Source organism: Strongylocentrotus purpuratus, unplaced genomic scaffold (assembly GCF_000002235.5).
Source record: "Strongylocentrotus purpuratus isolate Spur 01 unplaced genomic scaffold, Spur_5.0 spur5_scaffold_7, whole genome shotgun sequence".
Classification (NCBI taxonomy): domain Eukaryota; kingdom Metazoa; phylum Echinodermata; class Echinoidea; order Camarodonta; family Strongylocentrotidae; genus Strongylocentrotus; species Strongylocentrotus purpuratus.
The window spans coordinates 35,237,489-35,263,318 of NW_022145613.1; the positions used below are offsets into that span (position 1 = coordinate 35,237,489).

General features: G+C 36.6%; 1 protein-coding gene across 2 annotated transcripts in view; it reads left to right on the forward strand.

Moving 5' to 3' along the window:
* Positions 1-3,257: 3,257 nt before the first annotated feature.
* Positions 3,258-25,830, forward strand: part of LOC579551 — a 71,092-nt gene continuing 48,519 nt past the window's right edge. For both annotated transcript variants that reach the window (XM_030973940.1, XM_030973941.1), the window contains exons 1-19: positions 3,258-3,606; positions 7,348-7,553; positions 8,416-8,539; positions 8,964-9,335; positions 9,964-10,032; positions 10,577-10,694; positions 12,555-12,742; positions 13,663-13,821; positions 14,488-14,679; positions 15,639-15,865; positions 16,888-17,008; positions 17,386-17,601; positions 18,145-18,345; positions 19,318-19,433; positions 21,064-21,247; positions 21,867-22,061; positions 22,718-22,918; positions 23,835-24,131; positions 25,297-25,479. In XM_030973940.1, the coding sequence (XP_030829800.1) occupies positions 3,552-3,606; positions 7,348-7,553; positions 8,416-8,539; positions 8,964-9,335; positions 9,964-10,032; positions 10,577-10,694; positions 12,555-12,742; positions 13,663-13,821; positions 14,488-14,679; positions 15,639-15,865; positions 16,888-17,008; positions 17,386-17,601; positions 18,145-18,345; positions 19,318-19,433; positions 21,064-21,247; positions 21,867-22,061; positions 22,718-22,918; positions 23,835-24,131; positions 25,297-25,479 (3,424 nt within the window). In that variant the 5' untranslated portion in view covers positions 3,258-3,551. The remainder of the gene's footprint in view (positions 3,607-7,347; positions 7,554-8,415; positions 8,540-8,963; positions 9,336-9,963; positions 10,033-10,576; positions 10,695-12,554; positions 12,743-13,662; positions 13,822-14,487; positions 14,680-15,638; positions 15,866-16,887; positions 17,009-17,385; positions 17,602-18,144; positions 18,346-19,317; positions 19,434-21,063; positions 21,248-21,866; positions 22,062-22,717; positions 22,919-23,834; positions 24,132-25,296; positions 25,480-25,830) is intronic.

Genomic DNA, 25,830 nt, shown 5'->3' on the forward strand with positions numbered 1-25,830 from the left:
AACAATTTTGTTTTATTTCTCCAGATGTGTAATACAAACCATGACATACAATTGAATAAAATAAACGTGTTCAATATTGATGCTTTTACATAAACATAATTAAACACAAACTTATTTGCAGTATAATATAACTTAGCAACAAAGTAAACGTATAAGTACCTAAACATAATATGTCAATTGTAAATGTTATTTACTTATATATTACCAAAAAAAACTTAAACAAATCTGGAGGTAATTTTACTGAAACAATCCTGCCCCCTCCCTGCCCCCTCCACCACACAAGCATACTCACCCTCTATCACACAAACATACTCACCCACCCACACACATACTCACCCACCCACCCACCCACCCCCCCCCCCCACACACACACAGTACTCACTCAGTGGATGTCTGCCAACATTCTCAACTCAATGCCTTCTTGGAGCCTTTCTTAGCAACTTGAGCTGTTGGAGCCATGATGAATTGCACACACGCAGACACACACACACTTGCACAAACGCAGCTCGAAACATAATCATAATGGACATTTATAGGTATTTTGTACTAGAAATTGAATATATAGTTTGGTGGAATATTTCCATAAAATGTATTTGTTTCCTGCTTAAAATCTAGAGATTAAAATATGTGATGGTACTCCATTGCTTTATGCCTAGTAGCTGGAAAAAGACAACAGCTTACATATATCAACACAGTATGGATTTCAGATAGTATCATACCTTTAAACATTGTAAAGGGCATATTGCCCCTTTCCCATTCGAATTCCAAATACACCATTGTGAAAAAGGCACGCCCCATATAGCAGAGAACAATACAGGTAACCTGACATCCTGATTATTTTATCGAAACAAAATGAGCATCATCATGTATCTCATGCGTCACGCCCTATCTGATCTAAAGGTTAAACAGTTTTATTTCAGGCGGAGGTGCAGGGCTAAACTTGCCAAACAATTAAAATACAAGTATTGAATAAAAAGATATTACCACGTATTTGTATTGAACATCCTGTTAAAAGTACTATAGTCCCTTTTGCAGCCAACCTCAAATTCTGTAGAACTTTGCAGGAATTATGAATATGTCATGTATGTCCTATGTGTGAAATTTAAACGTTAGCAGTGTCCTAATATTCAAATTATGCAAGGAAACCCGTTTACTTGTTGGACTTCACTGTCAGACACTATTGAGTGACTGACTGGCTTTTTCTTCTTTGATAATAACATACATAAAATGAGCTGTAAAGGGTACATGAGCATTTGTCTACATCAATAACCCACTTCTTGTGATGGCCAAATTAAATTGATTGAATCTTTGCGCAGCATAAAACGTATGACCATTCGGTACAATGGCCTGAAAATCAAGACTATTACTTATTGGCTCTATAGTTCCTAAGTCGATTTGACAACTAATAATAATAATTACAATAATTACAGTGCTTATATAGCGCCTAACACTTACTTAGTCAGAAGTCTCTAAGCGCTCTACAATAATGCAGCATAATTACCCTGACTTTAGCAGTGCAGCTGTTACGCGCGCTGCGTTTCAAGGAATAAATTCCTACCAGGTACCCATTTACTTCACCTGGGTGGAGTGTGGCAAATGTAGATCAATGTCTTGCCAAAGGACATTAGTGCAGCGGTAGCAGTTATTTTCCCACTTGAAGACATTTTCAAGCCCCACCTTTTTTAGGGAAATTCTAAATTAGTATTATCTTTAAAATGCCGTTGGAATTTAACCTTTTCATTTTTTTGGCCTGCAAATAGGACATATATGTACCTTTAACATTAATAAAGCTGACTACTGTACAATTCTGTATATGACTTTATAATTGATGATTGCTGTAGGGTTAAACAAGAATAATTTAATGATGTTTTTTGCAGGTATGGATCAAAACCCCTTGACACGGTGGACATCCCATGCGACTTGGACGGTGGGTTTGGAGGCATATCATACGTCCTCAACGACTGTCAATCTTTTATCATGTCTAAAATACAACACTTAAAACCGTTACTTGTCAGACCATTATTAGTAAAATATGCATCTAAAAATATATTATGACATAAAAAATTATGTTTTTTCAGAAAATGTTGGAGAAAAATCTGTCCATTCCACGCTTAAAGAGCAATTCCCAACATGTTTATCTCAAATTATTGTTCTCTTATAGAGTATTATGATGAGACTTAAAAAAAGTAAGATTGTATATTTATTTGACTTATTTTTTATCACAATGCATGACATACATGTCAAAAGTTATACTACTTGGTTCAGTTTTTGATTGATTGTTCTGTTTTAAATAGAGTCCTCCCCCTATCCCTCTTTATCTTTGGTCAATATCTGATTGCACCACTGTAGCTCACCTTAATACAGCGTACAAACTGCATTAATGTAGTAGCTAATAAATCAATTAGAAGATTGCAAAACTTCTAACCTCAGATCGCCTTTAGGGCGTAAAAGTGTTTACTCAGAGCTCCGATTATCACAAGAATTATCTCCTTTACCTCCAAGATTTATACAATAATCTAACCAGCTAAACGGTTACAAATATTGGGTTTAGACAGCGTTGTGATACTTCCGTCTGTTATACTGTTTTGTCTTCATTTGATGTTTTTTTTTCTTCCAAGAGAGGAGGGGGGTGGGGGGGGGGGGCTCCTTCTACTCATTTGCACATCATTATCTTAAACATTCATATAATAACTTTCTCAGTTTGATAACCGTCATCTAGAAATAAGGAAACAGTTTGGTAGAATACTTTTTAAACAACTTTCTATCATGAACGTTTATATTTTCGCCTTCCCTAAGATATCAAAAGATCTTAGAAAACCACTTCAATTTCCAGAAATTGGGAATTTTCCTTAAATGAAAACGAAATTAAAAAAATAAGTTAGCTTTCAAACATAACCATATTTTATTGTTAGTCCAATGCGTCAGCGTATTTGATTTAGCTACAAATTATGCTCAGTTTCTGACTCAATGTTTTCACTTATTAGGTGTCTACAATTTTATGTAGCCTATACTTGATTAACAGCATTAACCTTGTGCATTTATTGAAATATATAGAGACATTCTGAATCGAAATATAATCTGATCTTTTCGCTGAATTTCCGTGGCTAATCATAATCGCTGCCAAGCGGACCTTGATTATTTGTCTCATTATCTAAACACGCCACTAATACCTGCATGATCAGTCAATAATTAATCTCTACGTTGAATCGGCACCCACAAGTTGGCACCAGCCGCATTCAAGATCTTACATTAGCATTGCGAACAGAAGCAGGCCTTCCGAACGCTTCAAAGTCCTGGATCCTCTTCCCCGCTCAGTAGCTGGAATTCTTCAGGACTGTTTCGTATCGTAGGACTACTGCGTCTAAGATGGAATTCTGACGATCTGGAGCAGAATAGTCATATCCTGGGAGAAATCGTGTTATTGTTAGGAAGGAGGCAACGGAGATTTTTTTTTTTAAAGATTTAACTGGCAAAAAAGAAGTGGGCATATCAATCTAGGATTCCAGTGACTTTTCAGGGTGTCACAAACACCGATTCACGCAAGGGCTGCAATGTCGTGGAAAATATTGGCATTGGCCATCGTCTTGGTCACTTCTACAGCAAATGGTAATTTAAAAAAAAACTTGGTTTGTTGTTGTATCTTAAGTATTTTAATCATGGATTCCATTCTTGATTAGATGTTTTGTTTCTGAGCTGATTTAATGTCGTTAATATTTTGATTTTTATTTTTGGTTATATTTTATGAAAATTATAATTTACAAATAAAAGTTGATATGATTATTTATCAGTCATTCACTGAAACATGATCATTTGCAGTTTCGTCGCAAAGGTTAGAAACTTTTAATCAGATTATATCACTTACTCAATATCATATTTTTCCTCCGTTGTGAGGGGCGAGGATCACCATCTTTTTTAATTTCATGTTTTGATGTTTTACATATTTCATAATGGAGATGTGGAAATTAACTCAATCCAGCTCAATTCAATAACGCATTTGATAAACCCCATGATAAACAATTCTGATCCAAAGATTAATATCTCAAATTATCTGTTTTCCCAAAATAAATATAATTATTAGTACTTCTCACACTAAAAGAAATATCTTAGAATCTATCAAAATCTCACAGATTGATATGCAGATGATTTATAATATTCCTATTCCTCAAACGTTAAGTGTTCACATAAAAGGTAACAACATTTTGAATATGAATTTTGAATCTAGCCTCTTTTTCAAAAGGTTTAAAAAATGTTGAAATCATGTCTGATGTAGAGATTAAATTAATAAGAAAGGCGTTAAAATGGTATAAACATAGTAGTTATGAATTTCAGCAAAAATTAATAAAAACTTTAGTAGGGTAACGATGTTCCACGAGAGGCCTACATGGCTGAGGACTAAAGTACATACATTTTGATGATGGTATCAATCATATTTGCATTTGTCATGTTTGTTTCGATATCACGTAGCATTTTTATCTAAAGGCCTATATCTATAGAGGAAGATATGTGAACTTAATAAATTATAATCAATAATTATTATACCAAAGAAACTTAAATAATCTAGCCCCGCGCCTCAAATTTGAATTTAATTTTGAAATTTGATATAATTTTGCAAAGTGATTGTAAAGTTCTATTTTGCAACTATTGGATAAAGCTTTACACAAAAAATCTCCGTTCACGGTTATGCTGGAAGAAGTTTTTTCTGTCCAATATGTTCCTTAAAGTCGATGGGGCTGACATATCTGCATAATTATGAATGCAATACATATTTTGCGTGTGTACGTGTGTGTGTATATGTGGGTGTGGGTGGGTGTGAATGGGCGGGTTTTTATAGTAGTTAATGTCTAACAGCACATTTTGGTTACGTCTGTCTTGCCAGGATATACAATATTTGGTATGATTGAAATAAGTCGATAAAATGTAATAACTAGCCTATACTTCCCATCGGATTCAGTGATTTTCAGGTACTTTTCAACAAAAGCCATGCGTCACGTAGGCCTACGTGGTCTTGCTAATACGTAATGCATGTGCATTTGTTCTATTTATTCCAAGTGCTTGTCGGTTCGTTCTAGTTATTCCACGTCAATATGTTTTATTACACCAATTATGTCATTCGCAATCTCTTTCCCCTTAACTAATGTCCCCCTAAATCAATATTTTGTTATATAAATATGACAGATCATGTCTCAGTAAACCCATTTGATGCCTTAATTACTGTCATTACCTATAATAACCTCCCCTACAATGCTTACATTTTTGAAATCGAAAATGAGATTATATCTAAATTATCGAAACATAAAGTTGTCATATAAAATGTGCATGGTATGCAATCCCGATTTTCTTTTAGTGATATTTGAAGAAATATTAATGTAATTGAACCCGTGGCAAGTAAAATTACAAAAGTATTTTGACCCAACCGGTTATCACAGTAACTGCTTTGTTCATTACTTTTATTTTTGTAAACCTCATTTATGCAATTAAGGATAGTCATTATGTAAATGAATTCTTTTGCTTCTGATTTTCCTCCAATGATAGAGTCCTAATTTCTAGTGGTTTTCTCAAGTGGTAAATTTTAATCACTGTTAACACCCAAAGGCATGACCATTAAATCAAATTATGTTTGCATTTTATTGTAAACGAGATCACGCTACCTCCCACAAGTTTTAAATGTTTGTTGAAATTTTCAAAGTCAAAATAAATATTTATCTCAGCAGAACAAATAAAAAGGGTTGGACTAACTATAGATATGAAATTGATAACGACTTAATTTGTGACCATTTAGATAAAAGAACTTTGATCGCGTGGTAATTACCACATAAGGGTGATAAGTAGCACGGAACAATGGATTCGATAATCGTGATAACACTCAAAAGTCAAAAGTCATTTTCGTCTTGCAACGATTTTGTGTTAAATCATATTTATGATCCAGAAGCTTTTATATGAATATTAAAATCGTATCAGACAATAAATAGGCCTCTCTCTCTCTCTCTCTCTCTCTCTCTCCCTCTCTCTCTTTCTCTCAGTTTTACGACACCACGAACCATGTCATACATAATCATCTGAGTATTCTATGCTTATAAAATACCCCTTTATTCTCAAATTATGTATATGATGCTAAGACGAAATTGACACGGATGCTAAATCTAGTTTGAGGCAGTAGGCAAGAAAATAACTGTAGTTGTTATTCAAGTAATATAGTAGAAGCTTTTTCCCCTTTCAATGTCACCTTTATTGTGCAAAAAACAAACGATAACACAAAATAAATCCAGACTATAATTATGTTTTAAATGACAATGTACAGAACAACATAAACTATACAATGAAAGACATAATAACATACTACATTGAAAGATTAATTGTAGAAGTTGGAAGATATTTAGGCGAAGTTGGGTTGAAATAAACATTTTTATCTTTTTAAAAAGTGGAATAGCATTTCTAAGTCCTGTTCCGCCATAAGCAAGGTATAATAGTCTCTTCTGTACCCATGCTTACGATGTGGGTTAGCAATGTCGTGGTTTTGTAGAGTTCATCCTGTAATTCTGTATGATATACCATCAACACTACCATCAACAACCAAATAAACAACATAGTTAAGTCATAACATCGACCACTATTCAACAGCGAATGCTAATCCAACTATAAATTTACTTGTACATTATAAAGTCCATCTGTCCATATGCTAATACAGACGACTTCACGCTGTACGTGTATATCATTTGGTTATAGAGTTTCTGTTCAAGTAAAATATTAGTGTTGTATTGTGATCTTTGATGTTCCTCATAGTTAGGAATAATAATAATAATAATTAACAGTTCTTGTATAGCGCATAACACATATATAGTAATAAAAATTGTCCCTAATATTCAACATTCTTCTGTATAATGTTATATAATCAGCTATAGCAGAGAAATATGGTATTATTGGGTTCAATGTGGGCCATACAGGATGTATGTGCAGTCTGACTGTTGGCAGAAAAAAAAAACGTATTTCTTGTTCCAGTAGTGGTTTCATCCTTTCGCCAGCTGGAGACTATAGCTACATGTGGTAGTGGAAGGAGAAGGGATGGTTATAACTTTGATGGAATAAATATTACTCATTATTTTTTTTAAAAAATCTATTCCTTTAAATGTTTTCACATGATTTTGTTTCTATGAGGATATGTTTTGTATGTATTATATACTGCATTTTTATCCACGATGTCACTTTTGTTATGTCCTGCATTAACCAGTCACTTGGCTTTGTATTGGCTTAGTATGTCCCTGATGTGCAAGTTCAATCAAGGGAGGGGAGGGGTAATATCATCCGATAATAAAAGCAATTTTATCATATTTCATTTATCTCTTCACTCAGGCTATGAAATCTGTAGTCCACCAGCAGGCTCGGTGCCCCTTTCTGGGGAGATTACGTCACCGGGTTACCCCTCACTTTACGACGACGATCTTGACTGTAGTATATCATTAGAAGCAGACACCCGCATACGGCTGCAGTTCACTGACTTCGATCTCAGGGAAGGCGGCGACTATGTGATGGTGGTTGATCAAGATGGCATCGAAACGGTTAGATCATTGCATACAATTCAATGTGTTTGATTGCAGGGTTCAGTCAGGATATATGGATGATTGTGATGTGAACGAAAACATTTATAGATTGCATGTTGGGTGTATTTTGTGCCAGTTTCAGACAATTTCTTTTTTTGTTTCATCTTATGAATAATAAATGTCGAATGGGATGTAGACTATCATGATACTTCTTCATAAAATTAACATCCCAGCACTAATGGCAGTATTTTATGAAGTCTCAACTTAAAAATGAGTGTTGCAATTTAACATTTTCATAACCTTTAACAAAAATGTGGACTTCCGGTAAAATAAATATACATGTAGGCCTACACATAAAGACCACTCAATTAAGAGAGACAAGAAAAACGGTCTTTATTGGGCAGATGGTGTTTGTGTACAGGTTCCTGATATACGAAGTTCAATGATAAAACATGGTCCTAATGGTCGTAATAGACAGGTGGCCTTCCTATGTAGATGGTCAATAAATCAATTTTCATTGATACTGTATTTTACATTTCGAATGTCCACATTTTATTCGAACAAAATCACATCACTCCTTGGTTTTTTTCCCTAACTCCTCTCTGTGTCTTTTCTCTCCCTAACTCTCCTTCCTTCCCACTGTTAAAGAATATACATGCACTATCAAAAGAAATTAACGAACTCTCCATGTTCTCTCTCACTTGTATACCCCCCCCTCTCTGTTTCTCTGTCTGTCTCTTTCTCTGACTCTCCCTCTCTTTCCCTCTCTTCCCCTCTTATTCCCTCAACCTCTCTCCCTCTCTCTCCCTCTCTCTCCCTCACCCCCTCTCTCTCTCTCTCTCTCTCTCTCTCTCTCTCTCTCTCTTTACACATGAAACAGATGATAACAGGGAGTTCAGTGCCGAAAGATTTCATTGGCAGTAGTTTCGAAATATCCTTCGTGTCTGATGGTGAACAAACCAACGGCACTGGATTTATGATCACATACGATGAGTACATGAGAGGTAGGCCAAAAATTGATATATAATTACATGTAATATTCTATTAAATTTACTATGTCTAGGAGAATTTTGTTTTTTGTTTTTTTCTTTCTTATGTCTGTTACATGTCCTTTTCTCTAAGCGCCATGAGCACCGAAAGGTGGACCTGTGCGCTATACAAGTAGCCACTATTATTATTATTATTATTAAACACTGCAAATTCTTTTATTAATGAATATTGTAGTGGCTCCTTATGGTCTATATAGTTTTATGAGAAAATAGTCATCCAATCATGTCAAATCATTTTATGATAATGGAAGGATCAATCGATGTCACTTTTTATGAATAATGAAGCGTTTCTTGCAAGATTTCAAATGCCGTTTAATCATTTCACTTTCTTAATTTCATGATTTGAACAAATTAACAATTCCTTTTGTTCCACTTTCAGCACCAATCACTCACAAACATATTATGGACAATATCGACCTGAAACCTGGAAAGGCACTTCATTTGTACACCAATGACTATCCCATGCATTATGACGATAACACACATTACATGTGGAACCTTACGTCATCAAGCACTGGCGTCATGGTAATTACCGTCGTTGATATGGACACAGAGGATCAACGTGATTGGTTGAAAGTAACTTCGCACTCAATGATGTCAGATCCCGAAATACTGCTCTACGAATCCGGCACGCCCAGCGAAGGCGTCGACCAATTAACAGTACGGGATTCAGATTACGTCACAATCGAGTTTCTGACGGACTATTCTAGAAGTGGGCGGGGTTTTCATATCATTGTTGAACCAGATAGCGGTAAGAAGGCTTTTTTTGGTGTAATTATATGTATATGATACTTTCTGTATTCATGTAATCATGTACTGTTGGCTGCACGGTGACATTTTATTTTTTATATAATTGCTTTTTAGCATTTAATGGGATTTTGCGATTGATAGAGAATTGCTATTTTTATGTTTCAATGTTTTCAATTTAATCTAATTCAAATGTTTGAAACGGCCCCCAATGGAACCCAGTCCTGTAACTGTTTAGCTTTTTTACTGTGTAAAATTATATAAATTCAATTCAATACGTGTCTTTACAAAATTATGTCTATATTTTGACGATGGATGTTTATAGTGCAATGCATGCTTTCGTCAAGATCAAGATCAGAATCTTCGCTATGTATATAAGTATAATTGATGGAGCCAGCACATCTTCAAAGATTTTATTCAGCTTCTTTAACACTGTTCTATGCCCCTAATTATACCGACTGATTTAAACATATTTCATATCAAGCCATTGAATGATAAGCTATACTTATACAATTTCCACACAACTGCGCCAGGAGTGTCATTTTGACAGACATGGCGCATTATAAATGTTCACTATTATTATTATTAAGCTATAATTTCATTTCCGTTTCTTTCTGCATTTATTTCCACAGCGATGGATGCCATGGTCCAAGCTGGACCGGTTACTGGCTGCGGAGGAAACTTTACCCTAGGAACAGAAGGTGGGTATATAACGATTGATTGAAAAAATATCAAATCAATGAATTGCTATTAATCATCATAGAGACTAGGGTATATACACGGCTCATCCGTTCATCGTAATCAATGTTTTGGTGTAGGGGGTGATGGTAGGGAGGGAGCGAATATACTAAACGAATTTAAACCTTCTTTAAATTTACTAGCGAAGCGACAGTTTAATATTTCATCTTAGTGTTAGACACAAAAATAAACCATAGACCACTTCGTTGCCCGAATACGAGGTGAATACTTTAAAATAACTCGGGGGGGGGGGGGGGCGGGGGGGGCGGGGTGGAGGCGGGTTGCAAGCCCCCTTCAGCCTCGTAAGTCTATAGGCCGATATATGAATAGGCCGATATATGCATGGAAATGGTCAAGCAGACAAGCTCGATTTTTATTCGACCAGTGGCCTGTCTATATTGGTCAAGTACAAATTGACTAACAAGGTCTAAAGAATAAAGACAGGGGTGCATTTTCATAAATGTTTAGTTTTCACACTTTTGTGCACTTCGATGATTTCATTCGCAGATTTAAAGTTCCATTTGCCAGAGGAGACCTCAGATCAATACTGTGTATGGTCTATAGAGAATAATTACACGGATACCAGGGTCAGCATTCGACTTCACGATTTCTTCGTTGGAGAGGGGTAAGTCTTCCCCCAATTTCGTTTAACCATGCACGCAGGCCACCGACGCGTCGACGCCTATATTGCATCTTGTATAAAAATAGCCACTAACGTAATGCAGTTATTTTGTATCTAATTTACATAAAGACGTAGGGCTTGAATCTTTGCGCAGCACAAAACATATGACCAAGCCCTCCCCCCCTTTTTTTTAAAGAGAAGTTCTAAATTAGTATTATCTTTCAAATGCCGTTTGAATTTAACCTTTTTCATTTTGGGGCCTGCAAATGGGACATACACTGTAGTTAAGGGAAATTTTGAAAATTGGGTGCGTATATACATTCTTTATAATTTTGATATATTTTGATGCCCCTGTGGATGTATTATAAGCACTAGAAAATTTAGCCCCTAAAACACTTAAATTTTGATAAATTTCAAATAGCGCTTACGGCCATACAGTGGTAGCTGCGAGCCTGCGACCATGAAAATCTCAGAATATGTTGTTGTGATTTATACTTTCCAAACGGGAAAAGAAATCGGTCGATTTTAGTCAAGAAACATTGTTTTGTGGCTTAATTAATATCTTGACCTTGAGAGGGAGCTATATAATATAAAGAGTTCATTATTTAAAATTTCATTACTTTAGACACGATGCGACCACTAATAAAAGACATTTTCAAGCCGCCCCTTTTTTAGGGAAATTCTAAATTAGTATTATCTTTCAAATGGTGTTGAAATTCAACCTTTTCATTTTTTGGCCTGCAAAAGGGACATAGTACCTTTAAGTTGTTGTTGTTGTTGTTGTTGTTGTTGTTGTTGTTTTTGTTTATGGTTTTTACGGCGTGTGTGCGTGTGTACGCCATAATTCGCTGGTGTACGCCAGGCATATTCCACGTTAGTGGCTATTAACATGTTTCAAGTCCTCGGATTAATTTTATTTCATCCAACAAGCAAACAAAAAGAAACAAATTAAATTAAACAATGAAGGCTCGTTTGAAAAATCCACCTTTGTCGAAGTAATTTGTGAATATTCGCTGACGACAATGGGGTGAAGAGGGGGTGTAAAGCGGGAGAAGGGGAGAGACTCAGATCCTGCATTGCAATAACGCCTTGTAATGAGACTAAAAACCACACACACGTGCATTTGTTTTGAAATAAATAAAACTAAAAGCAAGCGAATGCGATGCCGATGCTTTGAAAAATGAAACACGAAGCGGATCGATCGAGCGACAAGAAAGAACAAGAAACTATAGGCCTAGATGAAGAACTACTTTTAAGCCCATCATTGGCACTGGTATGTCTGGCATGTCTGGCCGATGTAATATGTTATAATCCATAATTTGAGTGTATATTTGCATGATCGTTCTTGGGATCTCATGCCCACTTATTATTGCGACGGCTAACTCCAGGGAGCTCCGTCGATCGCGCCGCCCAAGCCTTAGGCGACTCCCTCCTAGATGTGTGCATAAAACTAGCATTGACCACTACTCCCGCCTACCATAACTATATGTGTTGTTGTTGTGACTTTATAGGTACCATTAATTTAGCCGTTGCATTGTAGCATCAGTCACTTTTCATCTCTCGATTAATTCTCCAAGCCCCCAACACAGAGGCTATTTTCTGAAGTCTTTTCAATATAGACTAGATCCTAGTCTAATTAATAATTTGGTTCTGCCTTTAAAAAAATGTGTATTGATTTGAATTCTAGATCTAGCTCAATCTGTCTCCTGTTGATCATGATGATAAAAATAATGTCCTTGATAATATGATATTGAATACATGCTGTGTTATTTGTTATTTAATTTAATGTTAAAGTAAATCTGCCCCACATGCAGTGCCAGAAGGCAGAAGAATATTACTTATTTAATACTTTTGCTCCAACAGCACAGACTACTTTGAAATTAGAACTGGACTTGATCCCTCTGACTGGAAAAGTTATCGCCGTCGCTTGACAGGAGTTGTTGACTCTGAGGAGTTCTTCATCGATGTCGGTGGAAGTGTCACTTTAATCTTCTCTTCTGGCGCCGCTGATCTAAACAGAACCCTTCATATCCATGTTGGGCAAGTGCAAGGTGATAAAAAAGGAAGGCTTGAATTTTTTGAGTATTTGATGAACAAGTTTTTATCAGTAGATCTATTTTATCAGTTTAAAGGGATCGTTTAACAATGTTAAATCTGAGATACACGGCCCTACGTGTTATCAGTGTCCTGAAGCCCTAAAAAAATTGCGCTTCAAAATGATCAAGAAGTGCCTCAAATAAGTAAAAATCTTTGAGTGACCGGTTTTACCATACTCGTTTTCCCAAATAGACTGTAGTGTTATGAAAACCGTCAGGCGAACGGTTTTCAAAATTTGTAATTCCAATCATAAATATCTTGACAATCAGACAGGTGATCGGCTTGTAAAAGTCATGGGGTTCCTGACTGACCTAAAGGTTTATAATTATCATTGCAGCATGAGCTAAATCCAGAATTTTGTTTCAGAATCTGAGACAAAGTTACCGGATCCCTTTAATCAACATGTCAGCTTGATATCCGATGCACACTTGTAGAACAGCACCTGACCTGATAATAACTGAAAAGTCTAAATATAACCTTGTTTTTCCTTTTAAAAAAGACAAACAAACCATAAACATTTTGGATTGTTGGTTATATTGGATGATACTGTATGTATTTATTGATGCAAAATAATCTTACAATGCATATCACATGGATTTGAGCACGCAATTACTACTAAAAAGGATTTTTATTTGAAGCTTCCAGACATTTTTGAATTTATTTGTGGGAAGAGAGAAAAATCTCCTGCCCTTGAATCATTTCTTCCTCGTCTTTACCACTATAGTAATTCAAAATATGTTTTTAATAATGATCATTCAACATTCAACAAAAGTATATGCACCTAACCTGCCCTCCCCCAAGAAACATGTTAAATTAGTATAAAGATATTCCTAGAAATTGTGTGATATCAAGTTTTACAATTTTTTTTTTACAGACTATGGATGCGGCGGTGAGATTGACCTGTCGTTCAATGGCCGTGGTAATGTGTACATTAGTAACATATCATCTGCTCTCTCCAATGTATACTGTCAGTGGCACATCAAGACTCCGCTCCAAACTAATGTTGATTTCCACATCAATACCCTGCATGCTGGTAAGTTACCTCAAGTAAATGAACTTTCCAGTGGTGTTTGACTGTTATATAATGCATGTCACAATTCAAGGCCTCTGATTGGCCAAATTTCCAGCATGAAATTCATTACCAATTGCTCTAGAATAGTGACTGGGCATTGCTCTACATGTACTTGCCTGTACATCGCAAGGGTGCAATAGATGGATGTAAAGTATAACAGTGGATGCATGCAGTGGACATGTGCATCCTTAAGATTGGATAATTTCCCTATAAAAGAATACATTTTGAACAGAATTTTTTGTCAAAATATAAGAGTTCACACGGATGAAGGATATGAAATAGGTATCATCTGCTGATTAGGTTATCACTTCTCAGAGAATTCCTAGCAAGTAATTTGTCAAACTGATATTCTCCTTGACCCTATAAAACCTATAGGGAGCGCCAGGAGGGTCAAAACTGACATGAGCGCTATACAAGAACCCACTATTAAAATTATTATTATTTAAAGCTTTCTACTCACATATAGTGCCATATGATTTCATTTCAGTATACCGTACATGTTTTGTAAAAAAATCTTTCATTTCGATTACTCCTAGAAGATTGTTTTTAAAAGTTAATCCGATATCTGATATCGGTAGGATGTGCAATTTACCATAAAATTATTATACTTTTTATCTTATGTTTCAGAGCGCCACTATGACATCTTTGAGATTGGTACCGGTATGGATCCCACGGATATTGGATCACGAAAGAAGCTCATTGTGGGAGATGTCATGGATCAGACCTTCTCTACTTATTCAGGAGATATGTGGTTGGTGTTCTCAGCCGAGGATCTTATGGAGGGAGATGATATCATGATATCTATCGCACTGGATGATAGTAAGTGGGAGTAGTGTTGTGGATTGTGCTACACTTAAAGCCCAACTGTACTACTTATAGCTACTTGCGCCCTCTATATAACAAACAATGCATAATCGGTGACCATTGGTCCTCCATGATCCTCTTTTTCTTATGTTAATTGAGAGCTGATTTGATGAGATAACCACCCGTCCAATGACCTTGCAGGGTAGTCTAATCCGTCCTGTACACTAGTACAGATGGGCTTTAATGATAATGACAACTAGCTGTTTCTATTAACACAAAGTGCTTTAACATTTACAACCAACCATAGCTTTCACCGTATTATTATTATCCTTACTCGATTCAATTACTATGCTGCATATGACAGTGTACATAATCCTTTCTCAGGGGAAGATTCCAGCTAGTCTCCATTTTACTGGCATACACATGCTAATCCAATCACATTGACCTTCGCACCCTATACCGGGTACCCATTTAGCACCTGGGTGAAGAGAAGCAATATCAATAGAATGCTTTGCTCAAGGACATGAGTGCCTTGACGGGGCTTGAAGCAACAATCTTTGCATTCTCAGTGAAGTAATTCAAGACTGCGACATATCTACAAGTTGTGTTGTAGTCTTTTTGGGGGCACTACAGAATAAGTGCACTGTAGCTATTTATTTATGTTATTAGAACTTATGTTTTATCTCCCTTTTGTTTGATATTTCACTTAACGAGATAAAAAAAATGCACACTATCTTATAGTATTGCTAGCGTCATGCTATATATCATTTAAAATAAAAGAAATATCATGAAAAATCTTGGATGGCTATATATATAGAAAAACTATACATGACCTTCAAGGGTCACGACATACATGTAGACAAGGAATGCCTGATATTGTCACTGGGTTCAAAAGGTTAGGCTTCTCTGTGTCTAACACATGATCGTAATCAGTATTGTTATGCAATCTGTATAATTTTCTTCTTTTCCATCAGATGCTTGCATCATTAAAACTATCCTGGATACCTACGGGGAGATTGATTCCCCCCGTGGTATGAACGCAATGTACCCAGACGATGCAGACTGCCAGTGGATCGTTCAGGTTCGGGGAGGTTACCAAGTACGTCTTCGCTTCCTGGAATTCGATCTGGAGTACGGCCACGATCAGCTGATCATCGGAGGAACAAACCCTGATGAGGATGATGTAGATTCATCTTACCTGGTGAGTTTTGTCACATTTTTTAATGAAAAATATAGAAAGAGACTCATTTCACTTTGTGTTTTATGTGTAATTTACCTCTCAATGTGATTATATTCTTCTCATGTCAGGGTAACAAGTGTTAAATTGCAAGTATGACATACATGTAATTAAAGCGGGACTGCACTACTTGTAGCTACTTGCGCCCTATATACAGCCAACGATGCCTAAGCAGTACCCGTTGATCCCCCATGGTCCAATTTTTCTTTTGTTAATTGAGAGCTGATTTGATGAGATAACCACCAGCCAGTGACCATGCAGGGAGATCTAATCCCTCCTGGCCAAACTAGTGCAAAGAGACTTAAATTTCTTGATCTTGATCAGCACTCTTATCCCCTAGCAATGCCACTTTTCATTGAAGTAAAATGAGGTTATTTATTAATAACCTATTCATTAAAAACTGAAAAATGTCTAAGAGTGTCATGGCCTAGGTAAAGGAACCTCTGCCTAAATGATTTGAATGCCTTACCCAAGATCAACATTTGTGAACCCATAAATACTACTGCTCTGGTCGCTATTGTGTCTTTTCTGTTCATGCTTTTACCTGGTTTTGACTAGTTTGTCAACTGGTCATCTATTCACAACCCTCTTTTACATTCTTTGAAAGTGTATTTAAAATTGTGTTATCTCTTTATACAAGTAATATTAGAAGCTTTTATTTTGAAGATACACTGTAGTATAGCAGCATGAACTCTTAACGCAATCAAACAGAGCAAATGGGAGTCCTTTGGCAAGATATTAATCTACACTTGCCAATCTCCATCCAGGTGTTAAATGGGTACTGATAGGAAGGAATTACTTAAATGCTGTGAGCGTCAAAATCTGCAGCCTAGCATAGCCGGGTAATGTTGGAGTGCCTTGAGGACCTTGCAAGGTCGATACGTGCGCTATATAAGAATCCAATATTATTATTATTATTATTATTTATAAACTCACCATGTCTGCTGCTCTTATCATTCTTGTGGCTTTTCTCACCATGCTATCAGATCTTGACTGGTTCTGAAGTTCCTGATGATGTTGTCAGCCGCTACAATGGCCTCAACATCCGCTTGAAGACAGACAGCGCCACGACCAGCTTGGGCTTTAAGCTCATCTTTGAAGAATTCTGTAAGACCTGAATCCCATTTGGTGTATTGACAAGCATTGACAATAATGTTTTCAAAGCTGTGTCAACTGTGTAAAGATAACTTTAATCATAGCTGAGAGATACAAAAATGTGGTATGCCAAAGGATTTTGGCCAGTGGGGATATTTTATTAAAAAAAAAACCACTCTATTTAGATGTCCCTAAGACACATATTAGGCTCGTGAATGTAGGTACTGTAATTCCCCCAACCTGTCAGGTTTAAGCAAAGTATGATACGATTCATATCACCCAAGCTTCATTGTATTTACAGTTTACATGTTCACTTCGTTCCCCCCTCTTTTGACAGATCCAAATACGATCCATTTAATGTTCATTTTGTATTTTAATTTTGTCCACAGTCGACTGTCCTGAAGGATATGAATACAATCCAGCCAATGAAACCTGCTACAAGTTTGTCACGACTCCAACCTCCTGGTTAGAGGCCCGCTACGACTGCAACAATGTCGCCGATGGTGACCTGGTCGTGATCAACGATGCTGGGGAGAATGACTACGTAATGGAGATGATCCAGTCGATGCAGCAGGAAGCCAACGAGACAGAGAATTGGTGGATAGGTACGTGATGCTGCCATTGCTTTTGAAATGAGACCAGGAGGGTTTTTCACAAAGGCTAAGTTGGACTTAACTATGGCAGGCCATTCATGCCACTGGTTGCTCTCACCATTGGTCTCTCAATTATGATCTTTAGATAATATGTTTTCCTTCAATGATAAACTATCAAAGATGGTGAATTCTGTAGATTTGTGACCACGATTTGTATGTCCCTTGAGAGAACAATGCCAATGGTGAGAGCAAACAGTGGCATTAACAGCCTGCCATAGTTAAGTCCAGCTTAAAGCTGATCTTAGTCTTTGTGAAACACTCCCCAGGATATCATGTATCTGAAGCTCCTTGAAATTCAGCCTTGACTTTGTTCATTGTGAAATCAATTGTGTATCAGTGCAAACGTGGTTTCACATTTACTCCACTCATTTCTCATCCATAATGTAGATGGAATATCAATGTTTCCTAATGCCTCTTGCTGCATTTCCTAGCACCTACATTTATACTGTGTTTGTAGATGCAGCATCACCCATTTTTTTAAATACTTTCATTCAGGCTTCTATGATCTGGCAATCAATGGAGAATGGGTCTGGGTTGACTGTGAAGAACCCACCCTCTTTGGCCGAACTAAATGGCAAACTGGTGCCCCAGAGGACGATGATGACCACTGCGCCTATATGTCCAGCGAAGATGGGCTCTATAACGATGACATGTGTAACAACAACAGGAGCTACGTCTGTGAAATCACCAGAAAGAGTAAGGGTTTTTTTTTTTTTTATAGACAAAAACGAAATTCAGTGGACATAGAAAAATTATCAATAATATGAAAAGCTCCATAGATTGAAACATGCTTAAGAAGCAAAATATGAAAAGAAGTATGCAAAATTTGACTCTATTGTGCCATAGAATGGATTGAAAGTATTTACAATACATATATGCCCATACTTGTTACACAGATAGTGCCCTGTATTTCACTAAAAATTGCCTTCTATTGAAGAGCTATATGTTGGAAAGTCAGACGCTGTACCTGTGCAGTTTACCACTAGGGTGAAGTTTGCGTAAATTTGCCATGATATGGCAAAATACATTTGACTGAAAAAATTCAGTGGACATAGAAAAATAATCAATAATATGAAAAGCTCCATAGATAGAAACATGCTTAAGAAGGAAATTATGTGAAGTTTGCATGAATTTGCCATTATATGGCAGAATACATTTGACTGAAAAAATCCTCTAGTAAGAAGTTTAAACAAACTGAGTTAAATTATTTGTAAGAGCGATAGATCTCACTGATCACAATTTGAAACCAAAGGATCAAAAGTCCCCACATAATGTTGGGAAAAAAGATAAAAATTATCCTGCTACTGAAATTATGTTGATATAAGTTTCCACTCACCATGCAGTTTTAATTGTTCGTCTTAAAAACTGTAAATTTTTGAGAAGTTTTCAATTATGCATGTTGTACTCTTGTTTATCTTGTTGAACTTGATGCAAACGTTCTTTGATACATAACCTTAGTATTCATGAACAGTTGAACCAACTACGAATCTCAAAAAGAAAGACAAACAATTTTTTGTTGGGAATTATTAGCCAAAATATAACAGGTTTTTTAATGTGCCAATAGTACTGGAAGACATACAGAAGCGGAACTAACATGAACACTGATCCATTATTATAGCATCATTGTAAGTTTTAACTCTTTTTTTTCTTGTCCTTCTTTTCTCTCAGACTATGTGGACTCTGATTGTTACCCATCTAATTTCATAGTCACGGACACCGAACTGGGTCAAATCAGTCTCAGTTTCTCCGTCTCCGACTATCTTTGTGATGTGACGGGTTACAAGGTATCAAAATACATGGCAACAATGCATATTTAATGCTTGTGCCCTTTTTTCTTCTTTTTTTCTTTTTACACAAATAATATTGTAGTGGTGCTTTACAAACTGGAACATGTAGATCATAATTTTTTCACATCATCTCTGATAGGAAACAGCTTAAGATTTATTTTATAACTTTGTTATGCCTCCGTTACGAAGTAGCCGGAGGCATTATGTTTTCAGGTTGTCCGTCCGTCCGTCCATACGTCCTTCCGTACGTCCCGTTCTCGTGATCGCGTTATCTGAAGAACCGATTGATGGATTCCTGCCAAACTTTGGTCATGTATGTATCTTGCAGAGCCGATGAACTGATTAGATTTTGGGGTCACGAGGTCAAAGGTCAAAGGTCACAGGGCTCATTATGTATGCAAAAACAGCTCGTGATCGCGTTATCTCAAGAACCGATTGATGGATTCCTGCCAAACTTTGGTCAAGTATGTATCTTGCAGAGCTGATGAACTGATTAGATTTTGGGGTCACGAGGTCGAATGTCAAAGGTTACAGGACTTATTATGTATGCAAAAACAGCTCGTGATCGCGTTATCTCAAGAACCAATCGATGGATTCCTGCCAAACTTAGGTCATGTATGTTACTTGCAGAGCCGATGAACTGATTAGATTTTGGGGTCTTGGTCAAGGTCAAAGGTCATGCGGCTCATAATGTATACAAAAAATAGCTTGTGATCGCATTATCATTAGAACAGATTGATGGATTCCTGCCAAACTTAGATCATGTATGTATCTTGCAGAGCCAATGAACTGACTAGATTCTTGGGTCATGAGGTCAAAGGTCAAATGTCATGGGCTCATTATGTATGCAAAAATAGCTTGTGAACGCATTCTCATTAGAACTGACAGATGGATTACTATTTAACTCAGGACATCTTGCAGAGCCAATGAACTGAGTACATTTTAGGGTCATGAGGTCAAAGATCAAAGGGTCATATATGTATATGAGAAATTGCTTTTTGGTTTGTAAACTTGCTCTATGACGGAGGCATCATTTTCGACTGCGCGCAGTCGAAGTTCCATCTAGTTATTTACTAGTAACTCTTAAAAATTGGAAATCTCATAGTTGAAATGAAAGCAGGGGGGGGGGCTGATTTTACCCCCTCCCACCCATGTTCCTTTATTGTTTAATATGATGTGTATTGTGTTATTTTATACAACAGTATTTCAACAAGTTTTAGATGATGTGATTTATTAATCCTTTTTGTCTTGTTTAAACATAACATTCATGGTATTGACTTCTGACTAGTAACTGCCTTCTGGCTCCAAGCAGACGATATGAACAAGCACTTAAAGATAAACTTGAGTTATTTTCATGTGATTGCATTGTGAAAGAAACATTTTTTATCTGATGTTCTTCCACACATGCATAATAAAAATGATAACGCTGAAAAATTAGTTTTCACCTCAGTCTCCCCAGAACTCAACCTTCTCTTTAAGGGGAAGGTACAGACTCTTAGTGATATAAATCTGATATTCAATCATAAATAACTGTTTGAAATTCACATTAGTATTACATATATACGTTATCTGTGTGTCTAAAAATGATCAGATTGACATTATAGATTTGTGACCCTGTTTGAATTAGATCCGATACAATACCAGTGTTCCTGGCGAATATGTGGAAGTAGATCTGCCTGGAGCAAGGACCTCTTCTATTGATATAACAGGATTAGAACCAGGAAATACCTATCACTTTGAACTGACGACCTGCACTATCTCATATTGTTACGGCTACAGTACTGCTTTGTCTGTTTTGGGCTCAACATTGGGTCAGTATTCATCATCCCCCCCCCCTTTTGGTCTGTCTGTCTGTCTGTCTCTTTCTTTCTCTCTCTCTCTCTCTCTTTATTCATCACACTTTTTGAATTTGTAATTACATGTGTACATGTATTTAAGAAATGTTAGTAGATGTTTATATTTTACACTTTTTAACCCTAGTGATGTACTAGACAGGGTCTATCTACCCAAAATGATTAACCCTCTGTTGTTTTTTATGGGGTTGAAATTCCATACTCGTGTTGTATATTCCTAAATTGACCAGCTTTGTATATATCTTCATGAAAGAAGTTTTTACGTGTTTGTGTATAAATTACTTCATATGTTTCTAGTGTCACTAAAAATATATGTAGCTTTTGAATTTATAAATGATTATCTTAACTGCAAACTGCCTTTTTAAGAGAGCATCTGATAAGATGAATTTAGATATTCATAGTCTGAGGAGACATATAAATAGTGATCAGAATACCTCCCATGTCTCTATCATCATGTGCTAGCAATTAAGGTCAAATTTTGTTCTTTCTAACAAACTATATCAAAACAATTATCTGTTTGTATATAGTTATAATTGTTAGTAAAAATAATTGTATTTATTTCTGGTGTTTTGTGTAGCATGCCCGAATGGTTATCCCTATTTCTTTGGAGAAAGCTGTTACACTATGGTAAGCGAGAGCTTAACTTGGGTGGAAGCCAGAGAACGATGTCTGACTGGAGAAGTGGAAGAGGCGGATCTTATTAACATTGAGACGGAGGAGGAGAACGATTATATAGGGTCCATGATTCCTCCCACAGGAGATTACTGGATAGGTGAGATTAGACTCAGAGAATGTTAGAGATCTCCTTGAGTTTTGATGATAATAATATCAAATATTTATATAGCGCACATATCCACCATGCAAGGTGCTCAAGGCGCTTCAAATATTACTCACAGCCTTCAAGGGATTCCTTTGTACTGGTACCCATTTAACACCTGGGTAGAGAGTGGCAAATGTAGTTTAGTGTCATAATAGCTTCATTTATATTCCACGTATATCCATTTCTAGAGGATGCTCAAGACACCTACAAAGTCAATACTATAATTCCCCTGGCTTTAGCCCAGCTGCCAAAAGGCGCTGAAAGGTTTCAAGGAATGAAATCCCACCAGGTTCTTTTTGATTTTCTTGTTTTTTGTTATTCTTAATATACTTACCAAAAGTAAAGATAAAAATTTTGTCCGATGTAGATTTTTGTTTTTGAATTATTTGGCACCCAATATCCCTGTTATATCAGCTGCTTAGAGACGGAACTTTCGTTTCATTGTTGGAAGTTTGGATTATGTTCATCTCTGTCCAGTTCATGGGTTCATATGCGATACACAGATGCAATAAAGGGATTTGTTTGACTTAAATTTGGAACTGATTGAAAATATATCACACTTTTCCAAGAAGTATCCAACGTTAGAATGCTCTTCTTTTTGTGATCAGGACTGTATGATGTATTGGAAGAGGGAGAGTTCTTCTGGAGCTACGAGTGTCTCCTACCCCCCTACCGCGGCTGGCTTGGTGGCAATCATCCCAAGAACTCTGACGAAAACTGCGTTACCATGGATACAAGTGGATTTTGGGACGATGCAAACTGCACTAGCTCGTCGGTTGCAGGATACATCTGTGAAACAACAACTCGAGGTTGGTATGATCAAGATTTGATTGTGAGGGCTTCATGTAATACCTGGAAAACCTTACGAACACATGAACTGCTACGCCTAAAAAAGAAATAAAAATGAGCCTTCATACTTAAATCACATACCGGTGTGTTGGCTCAGTCAGTAGAGCGTCCGCCTCACAACCGGGAGGTCGTGAGTTGGAACCCCGGCCGCGTCATACCAAAAGACGTTAAAAGATGGGAGTTGCTGCTACCTTGTTTGGCGTTCAACAATAAGGGATAGAGCAACGTCGATCTGGCACTGCTCAGTGGCTGCCGGGCTCACGATCAATTGGGCAAAAAGAATTTCCATTTTCGGTTTAACTTAATAAAATTTTGAGTGGACTTTAAAAGATTATTATTATTAATATTAATTCATGACAGTTTACATCAACCTTTTGGCATGTCTTCCAGACTAAGTCAGTACAGGGTTGTTGGAATTTCGAGGATTAAGAAACATTGTTTTAAAAAAATGCTATTTCAGAAGAAAAAATGAATAAAAATAACCTGAAGTGAAAAGAATGATTAGCCATTAAACCTTAAATACAATGCACTTTGGATGGAGCTATGAATTTAAATGATCCTGACTAAATGAATAAATTGTCTGACATTAATGAACATATCTACACATACACATTATCTTTGGATTTTTTATCAATGTAAATGATAAAGAAAATATAATGAATGAATGTAATTCATGTATCTGTGAATGTAAATGCATCATAGATAATAGATATTTCATTAAATACATGTATGAGCTGTGAATATAAGTCCTTATGATGTATTATCTGCATGTATGTAGCTGAAATATGTATAGTAAACCTCAGAATATTTCAACATCCAAAGGTATTTGTATTATTAAAGTGAAACATTGTTTCAATTTTTTTAAATTTCTTGCAGCGCCTGGATCAGACCCCACTGATGTTGTACCTTCCCTGTTCCGAGGCACTGCCTTCAATGAGACGGTAGTAGACTTGACATGGATCCCTCCTGCACAGACTTGTGATGTCTCTGGCTACAAGGTGTCTGTCTTCAAGACGTCGCTCCAGTTTGAGGTAGAAGTCCAGGGTGGAGATACAAGTGGAGTGAGGATCAGTGGGTTGAACAAAGGAATGGTTTATACTTTCCGGCTGACACCCTATTCATTTTCCTTCCAAGGTGAAGTTGTGCCAACGGAAACAAACGTTCAAACACTTGGTAAGAATTATCTTCTTTTTGTATTCCCTGTAAAAGCTTTTAAACTCCCTATGATTACACATTTCTACTGGGAATTCTAAGGTAGTCATCAGGTGCATGTTTACAATGCTAAAATGTACTATAAAATCTATGCTGCTGCCAAAATCTATTGTCACATTGGATTATATGAATGAAATTGCAATTAACCTCTTCAAAATTGTAGTAGGACAGTGCAACCAGCAATTTATGGACTAATGTGGAAGGCATTTGGGATTTTAGGTCACTTTCTTACAGTTATTAATAAGATGTTGTTTATTTAATAGGTATCAATGAATAAGTAAATTTGGAGTTTTACCGGCTTTGTTAGGGGAAACTTAGTGAGTGTTTCTTAACAATAAAGACATTTGATTATTTATTTCAATTAAAGGTGCAAAGGTTATCTAAGTGATAATAATGGACTGGTCTTTTTAACCAGGGTAGCCTCATCAGTATTAAGATAATGTCCTTCCAATCAGCATTACCAGGTATCCATAATACACCTGGGTGGAGAGATACAAATGTGGGTAAATACCTTGTCCAAGGATGTACATGTATTGAGTACCGAGCGAGGATCGAATGTAGGTCCTCTCCTTTGAGACAATCGGCGTGTTTCTATCTAAAGCCATTATCCGGTTAATGGCCAATAAGGGATAAATTTTTCCTAATAGAAACACACTTTCTCCGGCATTATCCGGATAATGCCGGGGAGAGCTTTTACGCATTCACCGGCAAAATTATCCTTCTTTTAGAAGGATAATGCAAGGGAAGCTAACCGGATAACGTAGGTAGAAACACACCCTGTTCCGATTGAGTGTACATACCAGGGAGAACCGGAAATAGGAGTGATCACGTGATCGGAATATTTTACCCCGACGCGCGCGACATTACAATCCAGGGTTGACCTAGCAGTCCCACAATACTTTGCGGTGACCTAATTAGCCAGAGTTCGATGAACTTTTTCACGGCCTTTTTTCTGGCTAGATCAGAATGCGCGTAGATAGAAAGTGCCCTTACCTGGCATTATACGCTTATTTCTTCAACCGGATAAATTCAGTATAACTAATAGAAACACGCTGTATGAGAATCAAGAGTCTTCTCCAATAGAACACAGTCCCACTAATAATCTTTTCATTCCCTTCTTGCGCAGGTTGTCCCCTTGGTTACGAGGCATCAGGAGAGGGAATCTGTTACCGCTACTTGAGCGATGCAAAGACATGGACAGAGGCTGCGACGGACTGTCGTAGAGTGTTAGGTGCTGACCTGGTCACCATCGTTGACGAGACTGAACTGGCCTACCTCCGAACAATCGGCGTTGATGATGGTTGGACTGGTATGTAGAAGTGCATATTAAAATCATTCTGAAGCAATGGTTATAAATATCTTTTTCAAAATTCCCTTTTCTTCTTCAAAAATACCCTTTTTCTTCTTCAGCATTAGACTTTAAAAAAATAATTTCTTAAATATTTTTCATATCATTTTTCCTCATGGTGTATTGATTTTACTTTTTCAGCTGTTTAATAGTTTGAGATAGGACAGCTTACAATTAACATTCTCCATCTATACTTGTTTAAAGAAATTTGTTTATGAATATATAAATTTCAAATTTATGATAAATACATTAATAATCTGGATTTAAATAGAGCTTAATACGAAATGCCATCTCTAATAGAGCACTTTACAG